We start from the raw sequence: 21,976 nt of genomic DNA, 5'->3' as shown, positions 1-21,976 counted from the left end.
AATTCAAATTGCATTACATCAGTGACCCCCAACCTGTGGCTTTTGAGCAGCATGTTGCTTGACTGTTGCTCCCAGTGGCTTTAAAGCTTATTTTTGAATTCCTGGTTTGGAGGCAAGTTTTGGTTGTATAAAACCAGATTTACTGCCATACAGAACCTCCTGTTGGCTTCCACTCCACATAGGGGCTACCTTGGGTCCAAGATTCTCATCACCTACCAGTGATCCCCAAACAGTAGCTTGTAAGCAACATGTTGCTCTACGACCCCTTGGAAGTTGCTCCCTCAAAGCAGGTGCTTCCCTTTTTGAATGCAGGCTTGGAAGCAAGTTTTAGGCAGCGCCAATTCTGGGGCTGCTGCCGCCCCCTCTCCCGGTCGGCAGCATCGCTAGTGCAATTGGAGCCGAATTTGGCTCTTAAAGTTACAAGAGGAGGCTTTGCCGCCCCTTCCAACTGGGCGCTCGCTGCCGCCTGAGGCAAGAATCTCACCTTGCCTCATGACAGGAGCCTGTAGGCTACCAGTCCACATAGGATCTACCATCAGCCCTCATTTGGCACACCAGGACTTGTGCAATACTTGTGTTGCTATCTAACTCTTTTTACAATTGAATGTAGCTCATGGGTAAAAAAGGTTGGGGAGCCCTGCTCTACATCATACTACAAGTTCATTTAAAGGTAAATTACCCTGTATGGGCAGACAGCTAGAAAATGTTAGGAATCTTAAATTAGGTATAAAACTACCTAAAGACTTAGATTAGCAGAGGCCATTGAGTTAGACAAAGGGGTTGCAAAGGGCCATCTTTCTTTCTCCGCAAAACACTTTGCACCCCTGGGATTTGCATATACAGTAGTATAGTTAGGCACAACTATTTCCTCCTCCAGTATGGAGTGCCAAGTTGTACCTGGCGAAGATTTTTGTACTCACTGGTGCTACTTGGGCCTGCAGGTGCTACTGCATTGTAGGCACACGTGTTTAGTGCCTTCAGTGCCTAGTCATGTACCCATTGCTAGCACCTAGCCTTAAATGAATGGCTAGGGATACAAATTTAATGTTTTATCTGCATTCTTCATATATGCCAGAGGAGGGCAGCATATGCAATAAATAATTCAGTCAAGACCTGGCATAAGATTCAAGAATCTACAGGAATCCTGCTGCAGAATGCTGGGTTTGCCGTTAAAAACTTAGATACATGGGTTAATATCTCCAGAAAGAAAGGATGCCGTAATAGTTACCTAGTCACCTTGATTTCTTCATATCAGTAACTACTGCCTATCTTTCCTGCTATGCATCGTTAAAGGGGTACGGCACCCCTCTAACTGTGTACATTACTCAATTAACATCTACTTTAATGTAGACAGTAGTCTTCGTTATTTATTTTATGTGCATTTTGAATTGTTTTTTGCTCTCCACCATTCTTGCATCAATATCAGACTGCTGTCTAGTTGCTATTGATTGCCTGAAAACAGTCTATTGGAACCAATTTGGGGTGGAGCAGGGCAGATCTCTGGATGCCACCTGACCAGTATTTTGCTGCCCTTGGCTGTAAAAATGATGATTGATGCCAATGGTAATAATAGGGCAGAAGAAAGATCTAATTAGAGAAAGGTCTATATTTTTTATCAAGAAAAGGTGGCAGCCCTAATAGATCGGAGGACAGGTTTTTTTTTTTAACATCTATTGAAAATCTACAAATATAATTTAATTTGGAAACAAATTTATACAAGAGAGACATAAATAGCTATGAATGACACGTTTATTTTTCTGTGTAAGAACTAAAGTCCATTGTATTCTAAAGAGCTAATATGTTACCTGCTATGTAACCTGCACTTTTTTTGTCCTGTTTAGCTGGAATAGCTGCCAAAATGACTGCCAAAATGGCTACATAGTAGTTGGTTTATATATGATTTATTGGTGTTTCCAAAGCAAATTTCAATGTTTACCAGTGCAGGCTAGCAGCACATTATATTATATATTACATTATATTTTTGATGTTACTTGTCCTCTAAATATATATCTTTCTATTCACCCAGGGTAGATTACTTTTCTGGTCATTATGGAGCACATTAATATCACTAAATTCTAAGGTTATTATTTTTCTGATCAAGGTTTTTTTGGGCAAAAAAGCTTGAATTTTTAGACTGAAAAATAACTCTAATTGTTTGAGATTTATTATACCCGTGGCTGCTATAAAAAGTACAAATCCGCCATTTAAAACCTGTCGAGGTCATGTAGAAGTCAATTACGAATGTCCCTTTTATAATTTGAAGATATCCTGATCTGCGCTGGCTTTCGTCCTATAATCCTAAAAAATTAGCTTTTCGGGCGATAACCCGTGTTTTGAGTGTTTTGACTTGATTTTCGAGTTATTTTATTGATAGATACAATAAAATCGTGGATGGGAATTTGGTTGAGCTTGGTTTAATAAAAAAAAAAAAAAATGAGAAAAATTTGAGTTTTCATAAATAACCCCCTAAGAGTGATCTGGTAGTGTTCTGAACCATGTTACCTCACAAAAATCAAACTTTAATTAAAATGTGCTCTTAAATCCTATTTCTCAGTTCTAAGAGCTGAATCTTTGTTATTGTTCAACGCTGACAGCAATGGTAATTCAAAGGTTCAATGTGCATGTATTCAGTAATATATTATTAAATGTAATCACTGGAACTAGTTATTTACTAGTGCAGATTTTTCACTTATATAATGTAATTGCTAGCCTGCTCTGTGATTATATATTTACCTTTGCAGTCTTAGAGGGAACAACAAAAGTCAAACTGTTAATGACTCGCATTTGTGCATAAAGACTATTTAAGGAAAATAAGCTTGAAAAGAATCTTTTACCATTTGCCCTACTTTACGTTTTGGCAGCTCTTGAGCGAATCACTCTAGGGGCTATTAAACTTTGGATGACTGGCAGCTTTGACTCTGTGTTCAATTATATATTATTTTGTAATAATATAATAATATATTAGCCCCCTCATGTTTTCCAGTAGCAGCAAAACATTCTCTTTTTAATACTTTATACACTGACCAGCAGCTTTAGCCGATACATCTTCTCTTCTACTGATTTATAGCACATGCTCTGGGCTGCTGTCAGTGACCTGAGCTTAGGGACTGACTAACATAAATGCCATTATACAATGCTGATTAGTTATTAATTCAGATTCTCATTACATGGCAGATTGGGAACCAGTGCTCCAGAATATAATAATAATTTCTAGCCACATTAGGATTTTTTTCTCTTCTAATTACTTTGTGGGACGACGACAAAATGCTCCCTACGGGTTTTACTAAACTACTCACTGCTCAGGGACAATCTGGATTTTTTTTGTATTATTTTATTGGCTGAATTTGATACTTTTACAGGTATTTAATCTAGGGTCAGACGGGCCAGAAATCAGCTTGCTGAAAACCGCAGGCTGAATCTTTTTGTCTGCTTCCATCTGGAAGCCTTGTGTGAACCTGGGGTTTTCTGGTTAAGGGGTCTTTTCATAATTTGGATCTTCATACTTTATGGGGCAGATTTATCAAGGGTCAAATAGTCAATTCGAATTTTCAAGTTTAAAAATTCACACATTCTAATTTTAATCCCCCTATTCAAATGTAAATTGAATGTGAGATTTATCACACCTCAACTATGTACACAGTCCTAATTAGAATATCCGCCACCTAAAACCTGCCGAGTTCTTGTACAAGTCAATGGCAGAGGTCAGTTGATCTGTTGGGAGATGTTAATAGCCTTCCTAACATTAAATTTTTTTGGGGGAGAAAAATTTGATTCAAAATGAATCGAATATGATTCTGATTTTTCGGGCCGGAACCATTCAAACAAATTAGTCATTCTAATTTTTTCTTAAATAACCTCCATGAATTAGAAATTTGACAAATTTGATAAATGGGCCTCTGTCTGCTAAAAAAATCATTTAAGCATTAAATAAACCAAATAGAATTGTTTTGCCTCCAGTAATTAATAAGTACAGTATAGCTTAGCTGGGATCAAGTACAAGGTACTGTTTTATTATTTCAGAGAAAAAGGAAATTGTAAAAATTTGAATTATTTGAATAAAATGGAGTCAAAGGTAGAAGTTCTTCCCATAATTCCGAGCTTTCTAGATAACTAGTTACTGGATAATGGATCCCATACCTGTAGTTGCCACAAAAAAAAAAACCTTAAGGGCATAGACACACGTGGAGATTCGAGGAGATTAGTCACCTGGCCGCAACAAATCTCCCTGAACTGACTTCCCACCGGCTACATGAGAAACTTCGGGCAGCTTCGGAAAACTAAGCGCTCCGAGTGCCCTCCTGCCGGCGATTTCGATTCTAGCCAGCAGGAAGGCAGTTTGGGGAGATTAGTCGCCCGAAAAAGAGCTAATTTGTCGTTGGGTGATTAAATCTCCCCGAATCTCCACGTGTGTCTCTGCCCTAACAGTAATGCCAAAGTGTGTGTTGTGTCAGCAGTAACTAGTATGTTCTAGTAAAATAGTACCAACTGCTGGTTTCTCTGCTATTAAAATACAACCTTCTTCTGTTTTTATAGGAACAACATGCTTTAGTTGGGTTGATCACAAAAGAGAAGAAATTGTCTTGAACCACACAAAGCCAAAATCTGCCCCAAAATGGGGAGGACTGGTTTATTGATATGGTCAGTAATACTATGCATATCTGTGGAAAAAATAGAGGCTTCAACAGAAAATGGCTTCTCGTTTTTAAAGGTTGGTGCAATCAGTAACGAGTCACAATGCAGGAGGGAGTGCAAACTTGCCAAGCTCTCAGGTAAGCATGCAACGTACCAGATCTGATGCGTGGAGTTTTCACTTGATGGCTCTCAAAGGGGTTATACAATTTCCAACAACTTTTTTTTCCAATTCAGTTGTTTTAGGGATAAACCGAATCCAGGATTAGGTTTGGGATTCGGCCGAATCCTTCTGCCCGGCAAATGCAAATTAGGGGCGGGGAGGGAGATCGCCTTACTTTTTGTCATAAAACAAAGAAGTAAAAAATTATTTCCCCTTCCCACCCATACTTTGCATATGCAAATTAGGATTTGGTTCGGTATTCGGCCAAACCTTTTTGGGTTCGGCCAAATCCAAAATAGTGGATTCAGTGCATCCCTAGTTGTTTTCATACTGTTCACCAGAAATAAAGACTTTTTCCAATTACTTTCTATTATCTACTGTATTTGTGACAGTGTTTCCAATATTGAAGATTAAAGTTTAATTTTTCATCTTCATATGTTTCTGATGCAGCTCAGGAAGGGGGGTCACCAACTCTATAAAGGAACAGTTCAGTGTGAAAATAAAAACTGGGTAAATAGGCTGTGCAATATAAAAAAAAATTCTAATATAGTTAGTTAGCCAAAAATGTAATGTATAAAGGCTGGAGTGACTGGATGTGTAACATAATAGCCAGAACACTACTTCCTGCTTTTCAGCTCTATAACTCTGAGTTAGTCAGTGACTTGAAGGGGGGCCACATGGTACATTTCTGTTCAGTGAGTTTGCAATTGATCCTCAGCATTCAGCTCCGATTCAAAAGCAACAGATATGACCCATGTGCCCCCCCCCCACCTCAAATCTCTGATTGGTTACTGCCTGGAAACCAGGGTAACCTTTTAGTGTAAACCAAGGGAGCTGAAAAGCAGGAAGTAGTGTTCTGGCTATTATGTTACACATCTAGTCACTCCAGCCTTTATACATTACATTTTTGCTTAACTAACTATATTACAATTTTTTTTATTTTGCACAGCCTATCTAATTATCCAGTTTTTATTTTTACACTGAACAATTCCTTTAAATGATATATTAGTTGATACATTTCTTATCTTTGTTCCTGCTGAGCAGAATCCCTGAGTTTCATTACGGACTTGAAGTTATAATTGATATTAGTGATGTGCGGGACTCGTGGGTCGGGTGGTTCGGGCCGGCTCCTGCACAAAATCTTCTTACACTGCCGGGTTCCGGACCCTAAATTTGTAGACTTGCCCATTCCGTGACGTTGGGGTGGGCGCAGGTCTTTAAATAGAGGGGGAGCTGCAGGGCGGTTTAGGGTCCGGTGCGGGTCGAGAATTTTTCTACCCGCACACCACTAATAGATTATAGTTGTTAATATTCCAGAGATGCTCCTAAGAAATGTATCAACTAAAATAGCAAATTGTAACAGTTCAGAATCTGCACCTGAATTACTGAGCTGCCAGACTGAAACACCAGAGACAGGAACTTTAAACATTAAAAAAATGTGAAGCAATTGAGTCTTTATTCCTGGTGTTTGGATGGTGAACAACCCCTTTAATAGCGTTATATGTATACAGAGTTAGATAACAATGTGTCAGCCATGTAGATATGACACAAAAGTACTTTTATTATAGGGATGAGCAAAGCTTTTACGAATCTGAATCCTTTTTGCATATTCACATTTTTTATTATCTTTGAACAGGAGCTAAACACATTTTCCAGAGCTATAAAGTCACATGACTTTAAGGATTCAAATTCTGCTAATTGCCTTGCACTCAGACCCAGGTTTTTGCAAAGGCCACAAAAGCCTGGGCCTAGGGCGGCAGAATTTTAGGGGGCTGCATGCAGGGCCGCCATCAGGGGGGGACAGGGGGGACAAGCGTACCGGGCCCGGGCATGAAGGGGGGCCCGGCAGCGCTGCATTTTTTTGAAGATCCGGGCCCCCCTTACGAGCGCCCGAGCCGTACGTCTTGCCTCTTCAGTGCCGAATGCGGAAGTGCCGAAAAGCCGAAGCCAATGCGACGAAAAGACCCGAAGTCACGGAAAAAGCCGAAGTCCCGAAGTCACGAAAACAGCCGAAGCCGAAGTCCTGAAGCAGCGCAAAGACCCGAAGTCACGAAAACAGCCGAAGTCCTGAAGCGGTGAAAAGACCCGAAGTCACGAAAGGAGGCGAAGTTGAAGTACTGAAGCCATGAGTTCAATTCTACTGAACACCAATTTGTGTTTTTTTTTTTTTTTAATCCCCTGGCCACCAATGTATTATTTTAATATTCTATAGGCCCCTGCCACCAATCTTTTTTTTAAAACTTTTGTTTTGGGGCCCCAATTTTTTTTTAACTCGTAAGGGGCCCCTTGCCACCATTGTTTTTTTTTTGGGTTTTTTTTTTTTTAAAAAAAATTAATTTTCTTTTTGGTGGCCCCAAATTTTTTTAACTTGTAAGGGGGCCCCTGCCACCAGTTTTTTTTTTTTTTTTTCAAAAAAAAATTATTTTTTTTTTAAAAAATTTTTTGGGGCCCCAATTTGTTTTTAACTTGTAAGGGGGCCCCTGCCACCATTTTTTTTTTTTTCTCCAAATTTTTTTTTTGGGGCCCCAATTTGTTTTTAACTTATAAGGGGGCCCCTGCCGCCAATGTTTTTTTTTTTTTTCAAAAAAAAATTAATTTTTTTTCAAATTTTTTTTTTGGGGCCCCAATTTGTTTTTAACTTAGAAGGGGGCCCCTGCCACCAATGTTTGTTTATTTTTTAGTTTTTTTTACATTTTTTTTTGTTGGGGCCCCAAGTTTTTTTTAACAGGGGGCCCCTGCCACCAATGTTTTTAAAAAAAAAAAATTTTAATTTTTTTTTTTTGGGGCCCCAATTTTTTTATAAGGGGGCCCTGACCATCAATAGCTTTTTACAACTTGTGTGGGGGGGGGGTTACTTTTTTAGCGCTGATGTCTGTGTGGTCTTTTAACTGCGATGTGGGCGGGATATGGGGCGGAGCTTGGTCGTCAGTGTGGGCGGGGCCCAGGGGGCCCCAAAAATTTTGTTGTACGGGGCCCCGTGATTTCTAATGGCGGCCCTGGCTGCATGGTTCCGCATTGGTTCATAAGCACTGGGGATTTGCCGGAGATACAGTAGTTTTTAAAATTTCCTGTTCACCAATCCCCAGTACTCCAGACCCAATGCTGAAAATTTGCGCATGTACACAAAGGAAGAGGAGGGGAAGGGGGCAATGAACGGCAGAGGGCCTAGGGGCGCCTGCTATGTAAATTGACTCCCAGGTCAAGTGACCATTGCTCAAAAACAGTGGCTGATACATTTTTCAGCTACATTTGAAAGTAAAAGTTTGGGCACGCTTTGCCATGTTTGGTTCATTTTGTAGGTGAAAAGTAGGAAACAACTACTGCACAGATCATTGTGTTGAAATCAACATATTTGCAAATGCTTTTTATTTTGCAAACAAAGAAAATAGTAATTGTGATGTGCAAAAAGTATGTAATTTGGTTAGGGTGCCCAAACTGTATAGTTGCCTAACCCATGAGAGCATCTGGGGTGCAAGCAGGTCCCATAAGTATGTATAGTGAGTGTTTTCTCTTTAGAAAAACTCTTAGGCTCCCAGTGTGCCCTTTCCCTAAGGATCTACCTGAATCCTGCAAAACTGCCATGATCCTAAGCCAAATTCTGAATTTCATGAAACCCTATAATTTACCCACATATTAATATTAGTATTATATTAATATTACTGTCTTCATGCTACTGCCCCTATATACTAATAAATGATTACAGTCTTTATGCTACTGCCCCTTTTAAGGAATGTGTACAGCACACATCATGTTTGTTTATTTTTAATTATTTTATCTCACTACTGTATGTACATTTGCCCAGTGTCTTGTTCCCACGCTCCTAAGTCCTCAGAACTGTTTTTTTTTCTCTTGAGGATCTGTGTGTTTTATGTAAATTTGTTGGCAACTGGTGTTTTAAACTTTACTGATTTAAGATGGCCATAGACATGCGGATTTTAGCCTTATATCCAGCGAACGATCATATGGCAAAGCTTCTGATCTGCAACTAAACATTCAGATTAAATAAAGTAGTAAAACAACAAGTCAGGCGATGTTCTGGCCATGAATTGCCAGACAGTAATGATATGAAAGTTATGTCCAACAAATACTAGTGACAGTCACCTACTGATATCATGCAGAGATATTATCGTTAGACGTCAGAAATCTTCTAAACTGTCCAATCGATTAAATGACCAATGTGGGTACAATCAACACATGGTCTGAAATCGCACAAAACAAATTTCCCAAGTCACCCATGGCAGACAATTCACCAACATGGGTTAATCCCGCCTATCAGGTCACTGGACAGGAAAGTGTTAACGATCGGTTTAAATACCTTGCTCCTCCCAGCAATACTCGTCTTTTTTTCCTGTCCAGGTCACGACAGGCTGCTACAAGCTGTTACAGGCTGCTACAGATTGCTAAAGGCTGCTAAAAGCTTACCATACCAGGGTGGGTCTCTCTCTCTCTCCCCTCTGATGCCTCCAAGTGCACCCTATATGGGTTGTGGTGAGAAGAACCCGTTGGGCAGGGTTGGGTGCTGGAGCTGCTGTAGGAATTCCCTCCTAGGGTAGAGAGGAGGATGAAGCAGTCCAGAGGATCAGCCGTTTCATGTGGATTCGAGGCTGTGTAAATTGTTTGTTCCATGTGGAGAGCACACGCGCCAATACTGACGCGGACGCGCGTCGAGTGCGGACGCGGAAGCGCGTGGAAGACGCGCGCCTGAGTTGACGAACGGAGTGACGTGCGCCGGAAGTGACGCACGCGGAAGACGCGCGCCCGGAAGTGGACGCGCGCCGGGATTGGCGCACACGAAGGACGCGCGACCGGTCTGACGCGCGGGAAAACGGCGTCAGGAAGTGACGCAATAAGAAGACGCTGGCAGTATGTGCAAGGCTGGCGTTTTGGCTGGATGTGATAGTACACTTCGCTGGAAGTTGGGGAGCGTTTGTTCACTCGGCTACAGATTGTTACTATGGATCAGCCTGGCTCTGGAAAAGGATCTCAGCCCAAAGGTCCTAGGTAAGCTGGCTGTGGTTATATGGATGTAATGAGAGAGAACGATAACTAGTGGCTGATGGTTGTCTTTTCCATTTTCAGCCTACATGTGTCAACTGAATTGCAGAAAGGGGAGCCTACTCTTTCAAGGAAAGCGGCTTCAGCTACGGACCCAGTAGCGTCTGCAGACCCTCAGCCTTCAGGAGCCCCACAATTGGATGCTCTGGTCTCCATCATCAAGCAAGCTGTGGTACAAGGCATGCAAGAGGCTACTGCTTCTACCTCTGGGGTACAGAGGAAAGCTAAGAGGGTCAGAGATTTGCCATATGGGTCTCTATCGGATGTGTCAGATGAAGAATTGTATTCTCCTGGGGAGGCACATTCTGAACTCTCAGAGGAAGGAGAAGTGTTTTCTGAGGAAGAGATTGCATTTGATCCTACAGCGATAGAGAATCTGGTAAAGGCAGTAAGGAAGACGCTATGTCTTTCGGAAGAGCTACCTAAGTCTAGTTCAGCAGATAAGTTCTTCCCATCGGTCAGGAAAAGACAGGTGACTTTCCCGGTGCATGATTCAATTAAGGAAATCATCAGCTCTGAATGGAAGAGAACAGAGAAAAAGTTTGTTATCCAGGGGAAGTTTGCAAAAAAGTATCCGGTGGAGGAGTTTTTCCTCTAAGTTGTGGGACAATCCGCCTAAAGTCGATGCTGCAGTGGTAAGGTTGGCAAGAAAGACGACGCTGCCAGTGGATGATGCAGCAGCTTTCCGTGATCCAATGGAGAAACGGATCGAAACTAATCTCAAGAAGACGTTTATAGCGGCAGGAGCAACTTGTAGACCGGCAGTAGCTATGACCTCCACATCAAGAGCTATGAAGGTGTGGTTAAATAACCTGGAAGATGCTATTTCTTCTAATGTCAAAAGATCAGGGTTACGTGAAATGTTGTCTGAATTGAAGCTAGCGGTGGATTTCATGACAGATACCTCTCTAGATCTGGTACATCTAGCTTCAAGAACTATGGCACTTTCGGTGTCCTCAAGAAGAGCTTTGTGGCTGAAGCCGTGGCTGGCGGATTCAGCCTCTAAGGTGAACTTATGTCAGTTGCCATTTGAGGGGGAGATGCTCTTCGGTGAGAAACTCGATTCCATCATTAAGAAGGCTTCCGGGGGCAAGAGTGTATTTTTGCCGCAGGAAAAGAGATTCAGCTCAAGCCATACAGAGAAGAAGCAATGAGATCAGGCCGGCTCAGACCAGCAGAGTGGGGGCACGTCTAACATCCTTTTATGCGGTCTGGGCCTCAAAAATCAGAGACCAATGGGTCCTGAGGGTGATTCAGGAAGGATATCGGTTGGAATTCCACAGGGTGCCGTCTTGCAATGTGTTCAAGATGTCTTCAGTCCCGCAGGTACCAGGTTCGGACCAAGTGTTACAGGATCAACTCCTGAACTCAGGGGCAGTGGAATGGGTTCCGAAGTCCCAACAGGGCTTAGGTTTCTATTCGAAGCTCTTTCTAGTCCGGAAGGCCTCGGGGGCATTCAGACCGGTACTGGATTTACGCCCTCTGAATCAGTTTGTCAACTGCAGGCGCTTCAAAATGGAATCACTGACGTCCATCCTACAAGCAGTTCCGCCACAGTCATGGCTAATAAATCTGGACTTGAAGGACGCATATTTCCATGTACCAGTGCACAAGACACACTGGAAGTATCTTCGGTTTGCCTTCAAAGGTCAACATGTCCAGTTTACCTGCCTTCCCTTTGGCCTCTCAACGTCCCCAAGAACATTCACGAAGGTCCTGGTCACGGTCGTGGCTTTTCTGAGAGTAGAAGGTGTGCCTATATTTCATTACCTGGACGACATTCTGTTGGTGGCTTCATCAAGAGAAGAAGCTCTGAAATTCAGGGACAGAACAATCCTGGTACTCCAACAGTTCGGTTGGGTAATAAATTGGGAGAAGAGCAACCTACTCCCGTCACAAAGGATGGTCTTCTTGGGTGCACACCTGGATACGCAGGAAGGAATAGTTTCACTTCCTCAAGAAAAGATACAGCATATATTGAGACAAATAAGACAGTTCAAAGAACAACAAAGAGTCTCAGTAAGGTCATGCATGTCGGTCCTAGGTCTCATGGCATCTACGATCCAGATGGTGAAGTGGGCCAGGTGGCACATGAGGCCTCTCCAACGATTCTTCCTGAGGGAAAATGCTTCAAGACAGTTGAAACTAAATTCACGGATTGTAGTTTCAGAGGACGCCAAAGACAGTTTAAATTGGTGGCTGGTTGTAGGAAACTTGACTCAGGGGATGGTTCTTGCAAAACCCCCGTATGTGGTAATCACGACAGACGCTTCAGAGAGAGGCTGGGGTGCAGTACTGGAAGGCTGCAGTGTTCAAGGTCATTGGAACATGCAGGGTGTCTCCTCAAACATTCTGGAACTACGGGCCGTGAAAGAGGCGTTGCTGGCCTTTTCAGGAAAAATTCTACATGCCTGGGTAAAGATTCAGTCGGACAATGTTACAACGGTATCTTATGTGCAGAAGCAAGGTGGCACCAGAAGCGCCCGACTGCTAAAAGAACTGGCCCCAATAATGACGTGGGCAGAGGAAAATCTAGAAGGGCTGACAGCCTTACATATTCCAGGCAGTCAGAATACGGAGGCAGACTTTCTCAGTCGCAACACCTTGCAACCAGGAGAATGGAGTTTATGTCTGCTAACCTTTCAAGGCGTAGTACAAAGGTTCGGAAGGCCAGAATTCGATCTTATGGCCACAGACAAAAACCACAAGTGCAGCAGGTTCTTCTCCAGGGCACCATGTCCTCTGGCAGAAGCAGTGGATGCACTTCTCCAGGATTGGAGCAGGATATTTGATTGTCTTTCCGCCCTTTCCAATGATTTGGAGGGTGTTGAAAAAGGTGGATGTCGAAAAAGCCTTAGTCATAGCCATAATTCCGTATTGGCCGAGACGCCCTTGGTTTCCGCTCCTGCAGAGTTTGGCAGTAGAGCCACCTCTGAGACTGCCTCTTCAGCCGGATTTGTTATCCCAGGGCCCAGTGGTCTACGAGGGAGTGGATTCCCTGTCACTGACGGCATGGAAATTGAAAGGCAGAGGCTAGCAGAATATGGTTTCCAGGACGATCTGGTGAATTTCTTATTGAAGGCTCGGAGGGCTTCTACCTCGGCTCAGTATTACAGGGTCTGGAAGTGCTTCGCAGAATTTGCAGTACAACACAAGTTTGACCCAAAAGATCCTACTGTCCAACAGGTGGTTCAGTTCCTGTTTGTGGGTTTCCAGAGAAAACTTAGCACAAGCACTCTGCAAGGTCAAGTCTCCGCATTATCTGCGTTGTGTGGCCATTCCTGGGCAGAGGAGCCTCTGGTTAACCGGTTCTTCAACGCAATGAGAAGAGTGTGCCCTTACAAGAAATCCAGAGTTCCACCTTGGGACCTTACGATTGTCTTACGAGCCTTAATGTCTTCGCCTTTTGAGCCTTTGAGGGAGGCCTCGGACTGGCATGCGACGTTGAAAGTCCTGTTCCTGGTCGCTATTACCTCAGCTTGCAGGGTTGGAGAGATTTCTGCTTTGTCAGCAAAAGAGCCAGACACAGTTGTCTATCCGGACAAAGTGATTATGAGACCATCTTTCGAGTTTCTTCCAAAAGTAATCTCCCAATTTCATGCCGATTTGGAAGTTACACTACCTTCCTTCTGCCCTTCTCCAAAGTCTGACAAGGAGCGAGAATGGCATACTTTGGACCTGGTGAGGACCGTTTCGCATTATCTGACGCGAACGAAGGATTGGCGAAAATCTGACAGGTTATTCCTGATTCCGAGGGGCCCTAGAAAGGGTTTGGCGCCAGCTAAGTCTACGATTGGCCGCTGGATTGTCTCCTGCATTGCTCTAGCTTATCGGTTGACAGGCAATGAGATTCCTAAGGACCTGAGGGCTCATTCTACAAGAGCCATGGCTACTTCCTGGGCGGCGGAAGCCAGGGCCCCGCCAGACCTCATCTGTAAGGCTGCTAGGTGGACGTCTTCCTGTACCTTCATTCGTCATTATAGACTGAATGTGATGTTGTCTCAAGATGCAAAGTTTGGAAGAAAGATTTTGCAATCTGTTGTTCATGCTAAATAAAAGTTTTTTTTTTTGTTGATCAATAGTGGTCCCTCCCTTCTTAAAGCTTGGGGAAATCCCATGTTGGTGAATTGTCTGCCATGGGTGACTTGGGAAATATAGAAATTTTTTCATACTCACCGTAATTTCTATTTCCAAGTCACTTCCATGGCAGCATTCACCAACTTCCCTCCCTTCTTCTGGAGCTTGTTACTAGACGAGTATTGCTGGGAGGAGCAAGGTATTTAAACCGATCGTTAACACTTTCCTGTCCAGTGACCTGATAGGCGGGATTAACCCATGTTGGTGAATGCTGCCATGGAAGTGACTTGGAAATAGAAATTACGGTGAGTATGAAAAAATTTCTATATTTTCATGCAACTTTATCTTTGCGGATATGGCCAGCCCTATTGTTTTAACCCACTTGTATTTTAATATAATATCTGCTTTTCTTATAGGGCACCTATCAGACCTAAGTAGGGGCTAATAGGACCTCCACTCCAGTTTCTGAAATCAATAGTATTTTGTCAAGAACCCCCCCCCCCTCACAAGCACTATGCGACTCCTGCCAAGTTTGGGCACATACAGACCAAATATGAATAATTTAATCAGAATATTTATTGACTCATCTATGAAACATAGTGGTACTTCTTGAGTGTATTCCCTAGCAATAGACAAAGCTAGATTTTTCAAAAAAAATGGTTATAATGAGAACTGAGGCTCTTACTCGTTATGCGTATGCCCCTACAAGGTGCGGGCGGGCATGATTGGGCACACATGTCATAATGGGTGAGTGCCCCTGCTCACTCATGTGCATGCATGTTTTGTAGATCAGTCGGCATACCCCAATTGATATACATAACTGATCTAGAGTAGTGTTGTGTGATCTGCAAGTCACTTCTCTACACCATCATCTGTCTCCTGATGTTTTTATCATCTATGTTTTTCAGTGTTCTGTGTATAATATGTGCCCTTTAAATTCTCTGTTTTAAAGTTCATGTTTCTTTGTGTGTTTATTTATAATAATAGCTAACTTTTTTTTTTCTTTTTATTTAAGGAGAACTTCCCTGTAACTGGTCTGTACTGGTACACAACCAATGTGTCTTTCTGCATTGCTATAATCTGAAGCTTTGTCGTAAGGCTGGATCAAGCCAAATATTACAGAGGTTGTTCGGTAAGCATCACATTATAATTAAAGGTGGCTATTACCCAGAATTAAAAAAAAAACAACAACTCTTGTTGTTACTTGTTTTGTTTATATTGTCCAGGACACTTGATCTACCTTATTATGTGGCTTTTCCGGTACTTGCAATCTATGGACTATACTCTGTTTCCTTTATATTAAAAGTAGAAGTATAAATACAATTTAAAAAACACTGAGAAACATTAGGTAACCTTTGTTATCATAAAACTTGATATACTTTTGCTGTGCCCTAAACAACTAAACGTGCTTAGCCCACACGATGTGCTGTGTCCCTGCCTATATCATTACAGAGGAGAAATTGCTGAGGAGTTACCTGCTGGTTGCAGTGGAGGCTGTTAGTCTCGTCTCTGCTCCTCTAAATGAATAGATGTGGCGCGTGGCAACTAATTATTCTTTCAGTACTTCAAGTTGAAGCCAACTAGTAATTTTTTTTTTTTTCGTTTTGGAAATGTAATTGCACCATCCAATTCTTGTTTATGAAAACCAGTTGTGTATAGCCTATCTGTTTAATTAGAGGGATTGTATGTATATATTTATTTATATAGCACTACTTATGTACGCAGTGCTGTATAGCAGAACCCTAATGAGTAGAACAACTAGTGGTTATTACAATAATAATAATAATAATAATAACAAATACAAAGTACACTTACATTAAAGATTGAGCTAAGTGTCAGACAAGAAGAAGGATATCCCTGTTCCATAGGGCTTACAATCTAAGTGAGTTGGTAGCTCACAGACACAAATAGGAGGATATTAAGTCCTACAGGTTTCAGTAGTTGACACTTCAATGTAAGTGCCAGTTCAGATGTTATGTGAGTGATATAAGAGGTAGTGTTTAAGCTTATATCTGAAGAGAATGAGACCGGATTCTCTCTGGGGAAATTCAGGGATGGAATTTTTAATGTAAATCACAGCAAGACCAAAAACTTAGGGTGGGAAACAGAAGTAATGGTGGAGGGGTGTGACCAATTGGTTTTTGTGAGAGGCATGAAGTAGTCGGCCAGGAAAGTATGGAGACCTGAGAAGAGATCAGTGGCATAACTACTACTGACCAAGCCGGGTGCAGAATGTGTACTCAGGCCCCCTCCAGAAGGGTGGGCAATCTTCTTTTGACGCACAGTCCTCACACATTACCCCTTGATGAGATGCCATTGTGTCTCCTGTGGGCTCCAAGAGGGTGTGGGCTAGGGTGCAGTCACACCACCCCACACCGCTGGTTTTTGTGCCACTGGATGAAGTGAGGTGCAGATGAATGAATGGCTTTAGAGGCTATGAGGAGAAATTTGTAAATTATTCTGTTATATGGGAAGCCATGATAAGGACTTCAGCAGTGAAGGGGCCTGTACTCTTATGGATGAGAGAAGGAGAATTCAACAGCTGTCCCTCTCTCTCACACAAGAAACAGCTAAGATGCTCATGCATGCTCTCATTCTAACCAGTCTGGACTGCTGTAACCTTCTACTATCAGCCTCCCCCCCCCCAACTCACAACTATCCACACTACAGTTTGTATCAAATACTGGTGGCAGAATTCACCAGTATTTGAAAATGTAAATAATTTGCATATATCGTAGGAGACTGGTGTCAGTACTCGCATAACATCCAATGAAAAAATCCCAGCTTGCAGGCAAGGGTCTTCCGGTCTAGCACCTGTACCTGCACAGGTGAATACAAGAGGGTAGAGCACTCCTAACTATTTGCTATTAAGTACTCGCATAACAGGCTTCACACATTCTTTGCTTGATAAGAGGGTTTAAAATTGATTATAAAATAAATTATAACAGCCTATCTGGGAAACCAGGGACTAGGCAGAATCACTTTGCATAACCCACCAATTATCTTTTGTTAAAGGGATTATATTCACGGTTCACCCAACTCACCATGTGTCCATGGCAAAACTATAAAATACAATAAAAAAAACACTCTCCAACTGTATGACATTGTATGTGTCAACGGATCTTGGGTTATTCCGGTGCTGTACCTACAGGAATGATAAATACAATAGAAATAAATCTTGCTCAAGTCTTGCATTCTTCAGCATTTATTTCTATACTTTGGAGTAGAGACAGTGTTGTAATCGGGGCCCAGCAGAGAACCTCGCCCAAACACATAAGCGCACTTGTTGTGTGACCACCACCCACCCCCTGCTTTCTACAGATCTGCAAGGCTGTCTCAAAAAATGCAATGCTCTTTCTGCAACTGGTTTAGATCCTTTGACACATCCTTTAACCATAACTAACCAGACATACTAGTAATATCACGGCAGAAGATGAATATATTAGCGCTAGACATGCCACACATATTACTGCTTGGGATCTTGAGTTACTCCAGTGCTGTACCTACAGGAATGATAAATACAATAGAAATGAATCTTGCTCAAGTCTTGCATTCTTCAGCATTTATTTCTATACTTTAGAGTACAGACTTGCACCATAAATACTCCCCTATAATTTATGTTTATGAATATTTCTCTTTGGGAGGAACCTGGAGGAAAGGAAGCGCTCTTAACAAAGTGTGGACAAAATGTTGGACCATAAAGGGAGCTTAAACCCAAGATGTCTGAATACCAGACTTCTAATCTGTACAGAGTAAGAAAGTAGATAATGTGCAAAATGGACCATAGCAAAAAAAACAAACTTTTCTTTAATAAGTAGGTGTATGGGTGGCAATTGCACATTTAAAGGGGCAATATACCTCCTTGTTCAACATGAGTTCAATATGTGGTGCTTGTGCTGAACTTGCTTTTTTGGTAATTACAAAGAATCTATGGTGTTATTTTTTGAGCCATACATGGTAAACAGTTAAATTGGAAACTACCTTGTGTTGGATCCTTGTGAGGTAGATAATTTGATCACTAGTGTTCAACATTTTCCATTCTCCCTATCTGTGACTGTTTTATAAGAAGGAAGAATAATTTTGCGTACCAGTGATGTGTACAAAAAAACATGGATTTTTATGATTAAAACGGTATTCAGAAACTGTTATTTTTATCTTAGTTGGGCTCAAGTACAAGGTAATGTTTTATTATCACAGAGAAAAAGGAAATCATTTTTAAATATCTGAATTATTTTGTTAAAGTGGAGTCTATAGTTGATAGCCAGCTTTCTGGACAATGGGTTTCCATACCTGTGCATTCATTTACTTTTCATGTAATTAAATACATGACCATAACCATTCAGTCAAAGTTGATTGTATTTTCTGTTGACCTTTTGTTAGACAAAAAACCCCATATGGAAAGAAGAAAAAGAAATGATCGAAAATCTGTTGCCTATAGGAACACTGCATATAAATTAAAACGATCCCTAGCAAGGAGATTTGTTAAACAGAGTCGGGCTGTCAAAAGGCAATCAGTTTCAGATGAAACCGTTGACACACACAATACAACTTCTACCAGCACAGAGGGTTCTCTGACCGCTACAGCAACTGGCCTTACAACAACTGCAAAGCCATCAACTACCACATCCATTTTAATAACAACTGCTATAAAGCCATCAACTTCCACATCCATTTTGACAACTGCTACAAAGCCATCAACTTCCACATCCATTTTGACAACTACTACAAAGCCATCAGCCACCACAACTACAAAGGCTTCGACCACCAAATCGGCTGAGACAACAACAACGTTGTCAACCAGCACTTCTGCTATTACAGCAACCACCAGCGAACCAGCCACTCCAACAACAATACTTAACCCTACATTCAACACAAAACGTCATGTAGACATAGTAACAAACACAACAGCTGTTTCAAAAACCCAAGTTGCAACTGAAATGGCAGAACAATTACATCCATTATCCACCATAAAGCAAATAGGAACAGTAAGCACTATGTCAAAAACATTTCCAACAAATGTAATAAGCTTAACTACCAAAACGTTATCATTTGAACAGGAAACTTCTAAGCAAACAATCAATTTTACCTTAACCACCAAATCTACAACCACAAAAGCCACAACCTTGCAGCCAACCTTAGAAATAGACTTGTTGACTACCACAATGTCCGAGGTTGCACCAACTACCTCCTTTCAAGCTACAACCATGATAACCACTGCAATAACCACATTATCAACCACCGCAGTGCCAACTTCATTGTCTGCCACAGTGCCAACACCATCCACTGAAGTGCCAACAGCAGCATTGACCACCGCTGTGCCAACAACCGCATCAACCACCACAGTGCCAACAACATCATTGACCACCATAATGTCAACAAATGTAGTTCCTGATATTTTGTCATTAATGACAAGTGCCACACAGTCCCCAGACAAGATAACTATGCCAACACCCAAGCAAACTGCATTTCCCTCTACTGTTTCCAACATTGGTTCAACTGTTGGATTATCAGCAGAAGTTACAAGCCAAAATAAAGATGATGGGGGTGTATATGATGTCTCGGAGGAGGTAACAAAGCAAGTCCAGAATACTAGTTTTTTGTTAGCAGTGCTTTTGTTGGGGAACTTATTGTTCGTAGCTATTATAGTTGTGTTTTCTCTTCAGGCTTATGAGAGCTATAAAAAGAAAGACTATACTCAAGTAGATTACTTAATTAACGGAATGTATGCAGATTCAGAAATATGAAGCCAATATGCGAACTTATTTTCATCATTTCATGGGCATAAGCAATTTATTTACTGTTTACTTTATTTACTACTAGCAAAGCTACATCAAGTCTTAACATCCAAAGTGAACAAACTACAACTCTAATTGAATTCTTGGCTGCTAAATGGTAAGAACTAAATGGTTTCATAGGGTGGATAGAAGTAGTGTGTACCTGAGCTGCCTAAATGTGCTAAATTCTGAAAGTAAACAGTAACTTTCTGAGGTTTTCATTGCAGAATTTATATTAAAACACATTCCATGGCAATGAAAAGTGTGACTCTTCTAACAAAAACTTACAGTTTGTACAGATCTAAGCAGACCTTAACTGACTTGTGGTGCTCCTCAACAGAGTTCATCCTGGGCTTGCATTTCATGGACCTCTATACATTGAATAACATTCAATAAACTTGCACATCAAAGCCTTCTAGTTTCACAGATCATATGGTACATGTGTGCAATCACGAGCCTGATCTATTGTTATAGTCTCCACCCTTTGTTTTTCCAGTGTATTTCAAAATGGTTGTAAAACTTATAAGCTTCCATCTTGGATGGGAACCTTTTGTTTGATTTTGCAATCAGTCATTATAAGGAAGAGCATACTTAACCCATATATGCTTTGCTTATGGGGAAACCCCAGCACATAATTTTGGGAAGAGGTTTTACATTTTGTGTAATGTTCTTTTGATGAATTACAGGTTTTATACATATGAAGTGCTTCCAAATTGCGTGTTGTGCAGCCGAGATAGTTGTGCACACTGCGATTTTCCCTTCAGCAAGATGAGTGAATAACATGTTATCCTAATTATACGTAAATATAAATATATTTTGTTACACATCAAGTTTACGTTTGTTCTTTTTTATGTGTATGTACTTAATAATGCTAAAATCTGTTCTCCTTGTTCCCCTGTTTCAGCTGCTAGCGACAATCATTAGCTAAAGCTTGTTTAAATAGACTGGAGTCTGGAGGAATAAGGGTGATGACAGCCTCAATGGATAGACACCACAAATGGAGTCTGACTTGAAGGTTTCACTTATTTACAGTGGAAATATAAAGCAAACACAAAACTAGAATTGGACACTTTACCCCTGTTCTCCATTTTTTATGGTCAGGTCAACTGCTGAAATGGAGATTTTTTTTTAAAGAGGAAGTTGAAAGAAAATTATATATTGATTTAATTTAAAAAGAAATTTCCTGGTGTGCATCAGCATTTTGCTATATAGTGTATTTCTCCTGCTTTGCACCCAGGTGTATGTCTACATAAGTTTCTGCCTAAGCCATTTGATACAGATAGATAGATAGAGACAGAGAGACAGATATAGGTACAGGACAGGTTATTTTCTGGCATTTTTAAGCCATGACAAGTAGCTGCTACTAGTAGCCCTGTGTGTCTTCACCCTCAAGGTGGCCATACAGTGGCAGATTTGGTCACTTTATACCAAGTAGGTAGCACATCTGCAAGTGTGTTGGGCACTCCCGACGGGCCTACCTGACTAATATCTGCCCAAAAATCTGCCAAATATGGTATGATAATCAGCCTGATATTGTACACCTTAAGGTGGGCTTATCAGTGAAAGATTTGATCATTTGGCAACATCACCAATTGAGTGGATCTTTACATGTATGACCAGTTTAACCATTTAGGTGTTTTACCAGCAGCCTGCTACAATAAAGCCTTTTCCAGAAGTGACATCCAATATTCCAAGTTTGTTGCCAGTTTAACCATATACTGACATATTTAAGCTGAAGAAGATCAGTTTTGAAGAATACCATTGTATACTTCAGAGATTATCTGTTATCTGTGGTGTATCATGTGCCTTTTTACCTTTTCACCAGCTTTGAATTTTTATTCAATCAAAAAAAACTTAGAAAAGTGCTGGGGAAGGTCCCCATAGGCTAACATTGCAGCTCGGTAGGTTTAAAGTGGCGAAGTATGAAGTCGAAGTATTTCGATTATCGAATGGTCGAATAGTCAAAGATTTTTACTTCGAATAGTTCAAATCATTAGATTCGATCGAATTCGACCAATTCGATGGTCGAAGTACCCAAAAAAAATACTTCGAAATTCTAATTTTTTTCATTCGAATTTTTCACTCGAACATAGTAAATCTGCCCCTAAGTGTTAATTGTGGTATATATACTCGATACAGAGTTTTGTGTGAGCAGGGAGAGTAAAGGGGAAGATAAAAGAAAAGAGGATATCCGAATGTTGATGAGGGGAACAACATTAAAAAAAGTGTAGGTAAGTGTTGTAAGAGAGCTTAGTTCAGTTTTAGACTGGCCTCTATT

At 41.2% G+C, this 21,976-nt stretch overlaps 1 protein-coding gene across 5 annotated transcripts in view; it reads left to right on the top strand.

Annotated features, from left to right (window-relative positions):
• The window catches only part of LOC108713934 (uncharacterized protein C11orf24), a 41,903-nt gene extending 21,375 nt beyond the window's left edge, over positions 1-20,528 (top strand). For all 5 annotated transcript variants that reach the window (XM_018257673.2, XM_018257674.2, XM_018257677.2 and 2 more), the window contains exons 2-4: positions 4,534-4,769; positions 14,940-15,056; positions 18,305-20,528. In XM_018257673.2, the coding sequence (XP_018113162.1) occupies positions 4,613-4,769; positions 14,940-15,056; positions 18,305-19,668 (1,638 nt within the window). In that variant the 5' untranslated portion in view covers positions 4,534-4,612 and the 3' untranslated portion in view covers positions 19,669-20,528. The remainder of the gene's footprint in view (positions 1-4,533; positions 4,770-14,939; positions 15,057-18,304) is intronic.
• The last annotated feature ends 1,448 nt before the right edge of the window (positions 20,529-21,976 follow it).

Source organism: Xenopus laevis, chromosome 4L (assembly GCF_017654675.1).
Source record: "Xenopus laevis strain J_2021 chromosome 4L, Xenopus_laevis_v10.1, whole genome shotgun sequence".
NCBI classification, from domain to species: Eukaryota; Metazoa; Chordata; class Amphibia; order Anura; family Pipidae; genus Xenopus; species Xenopus laevis.
This window is presented reverse-complemented; position numbering and strand designations above follow the sequence as displayed.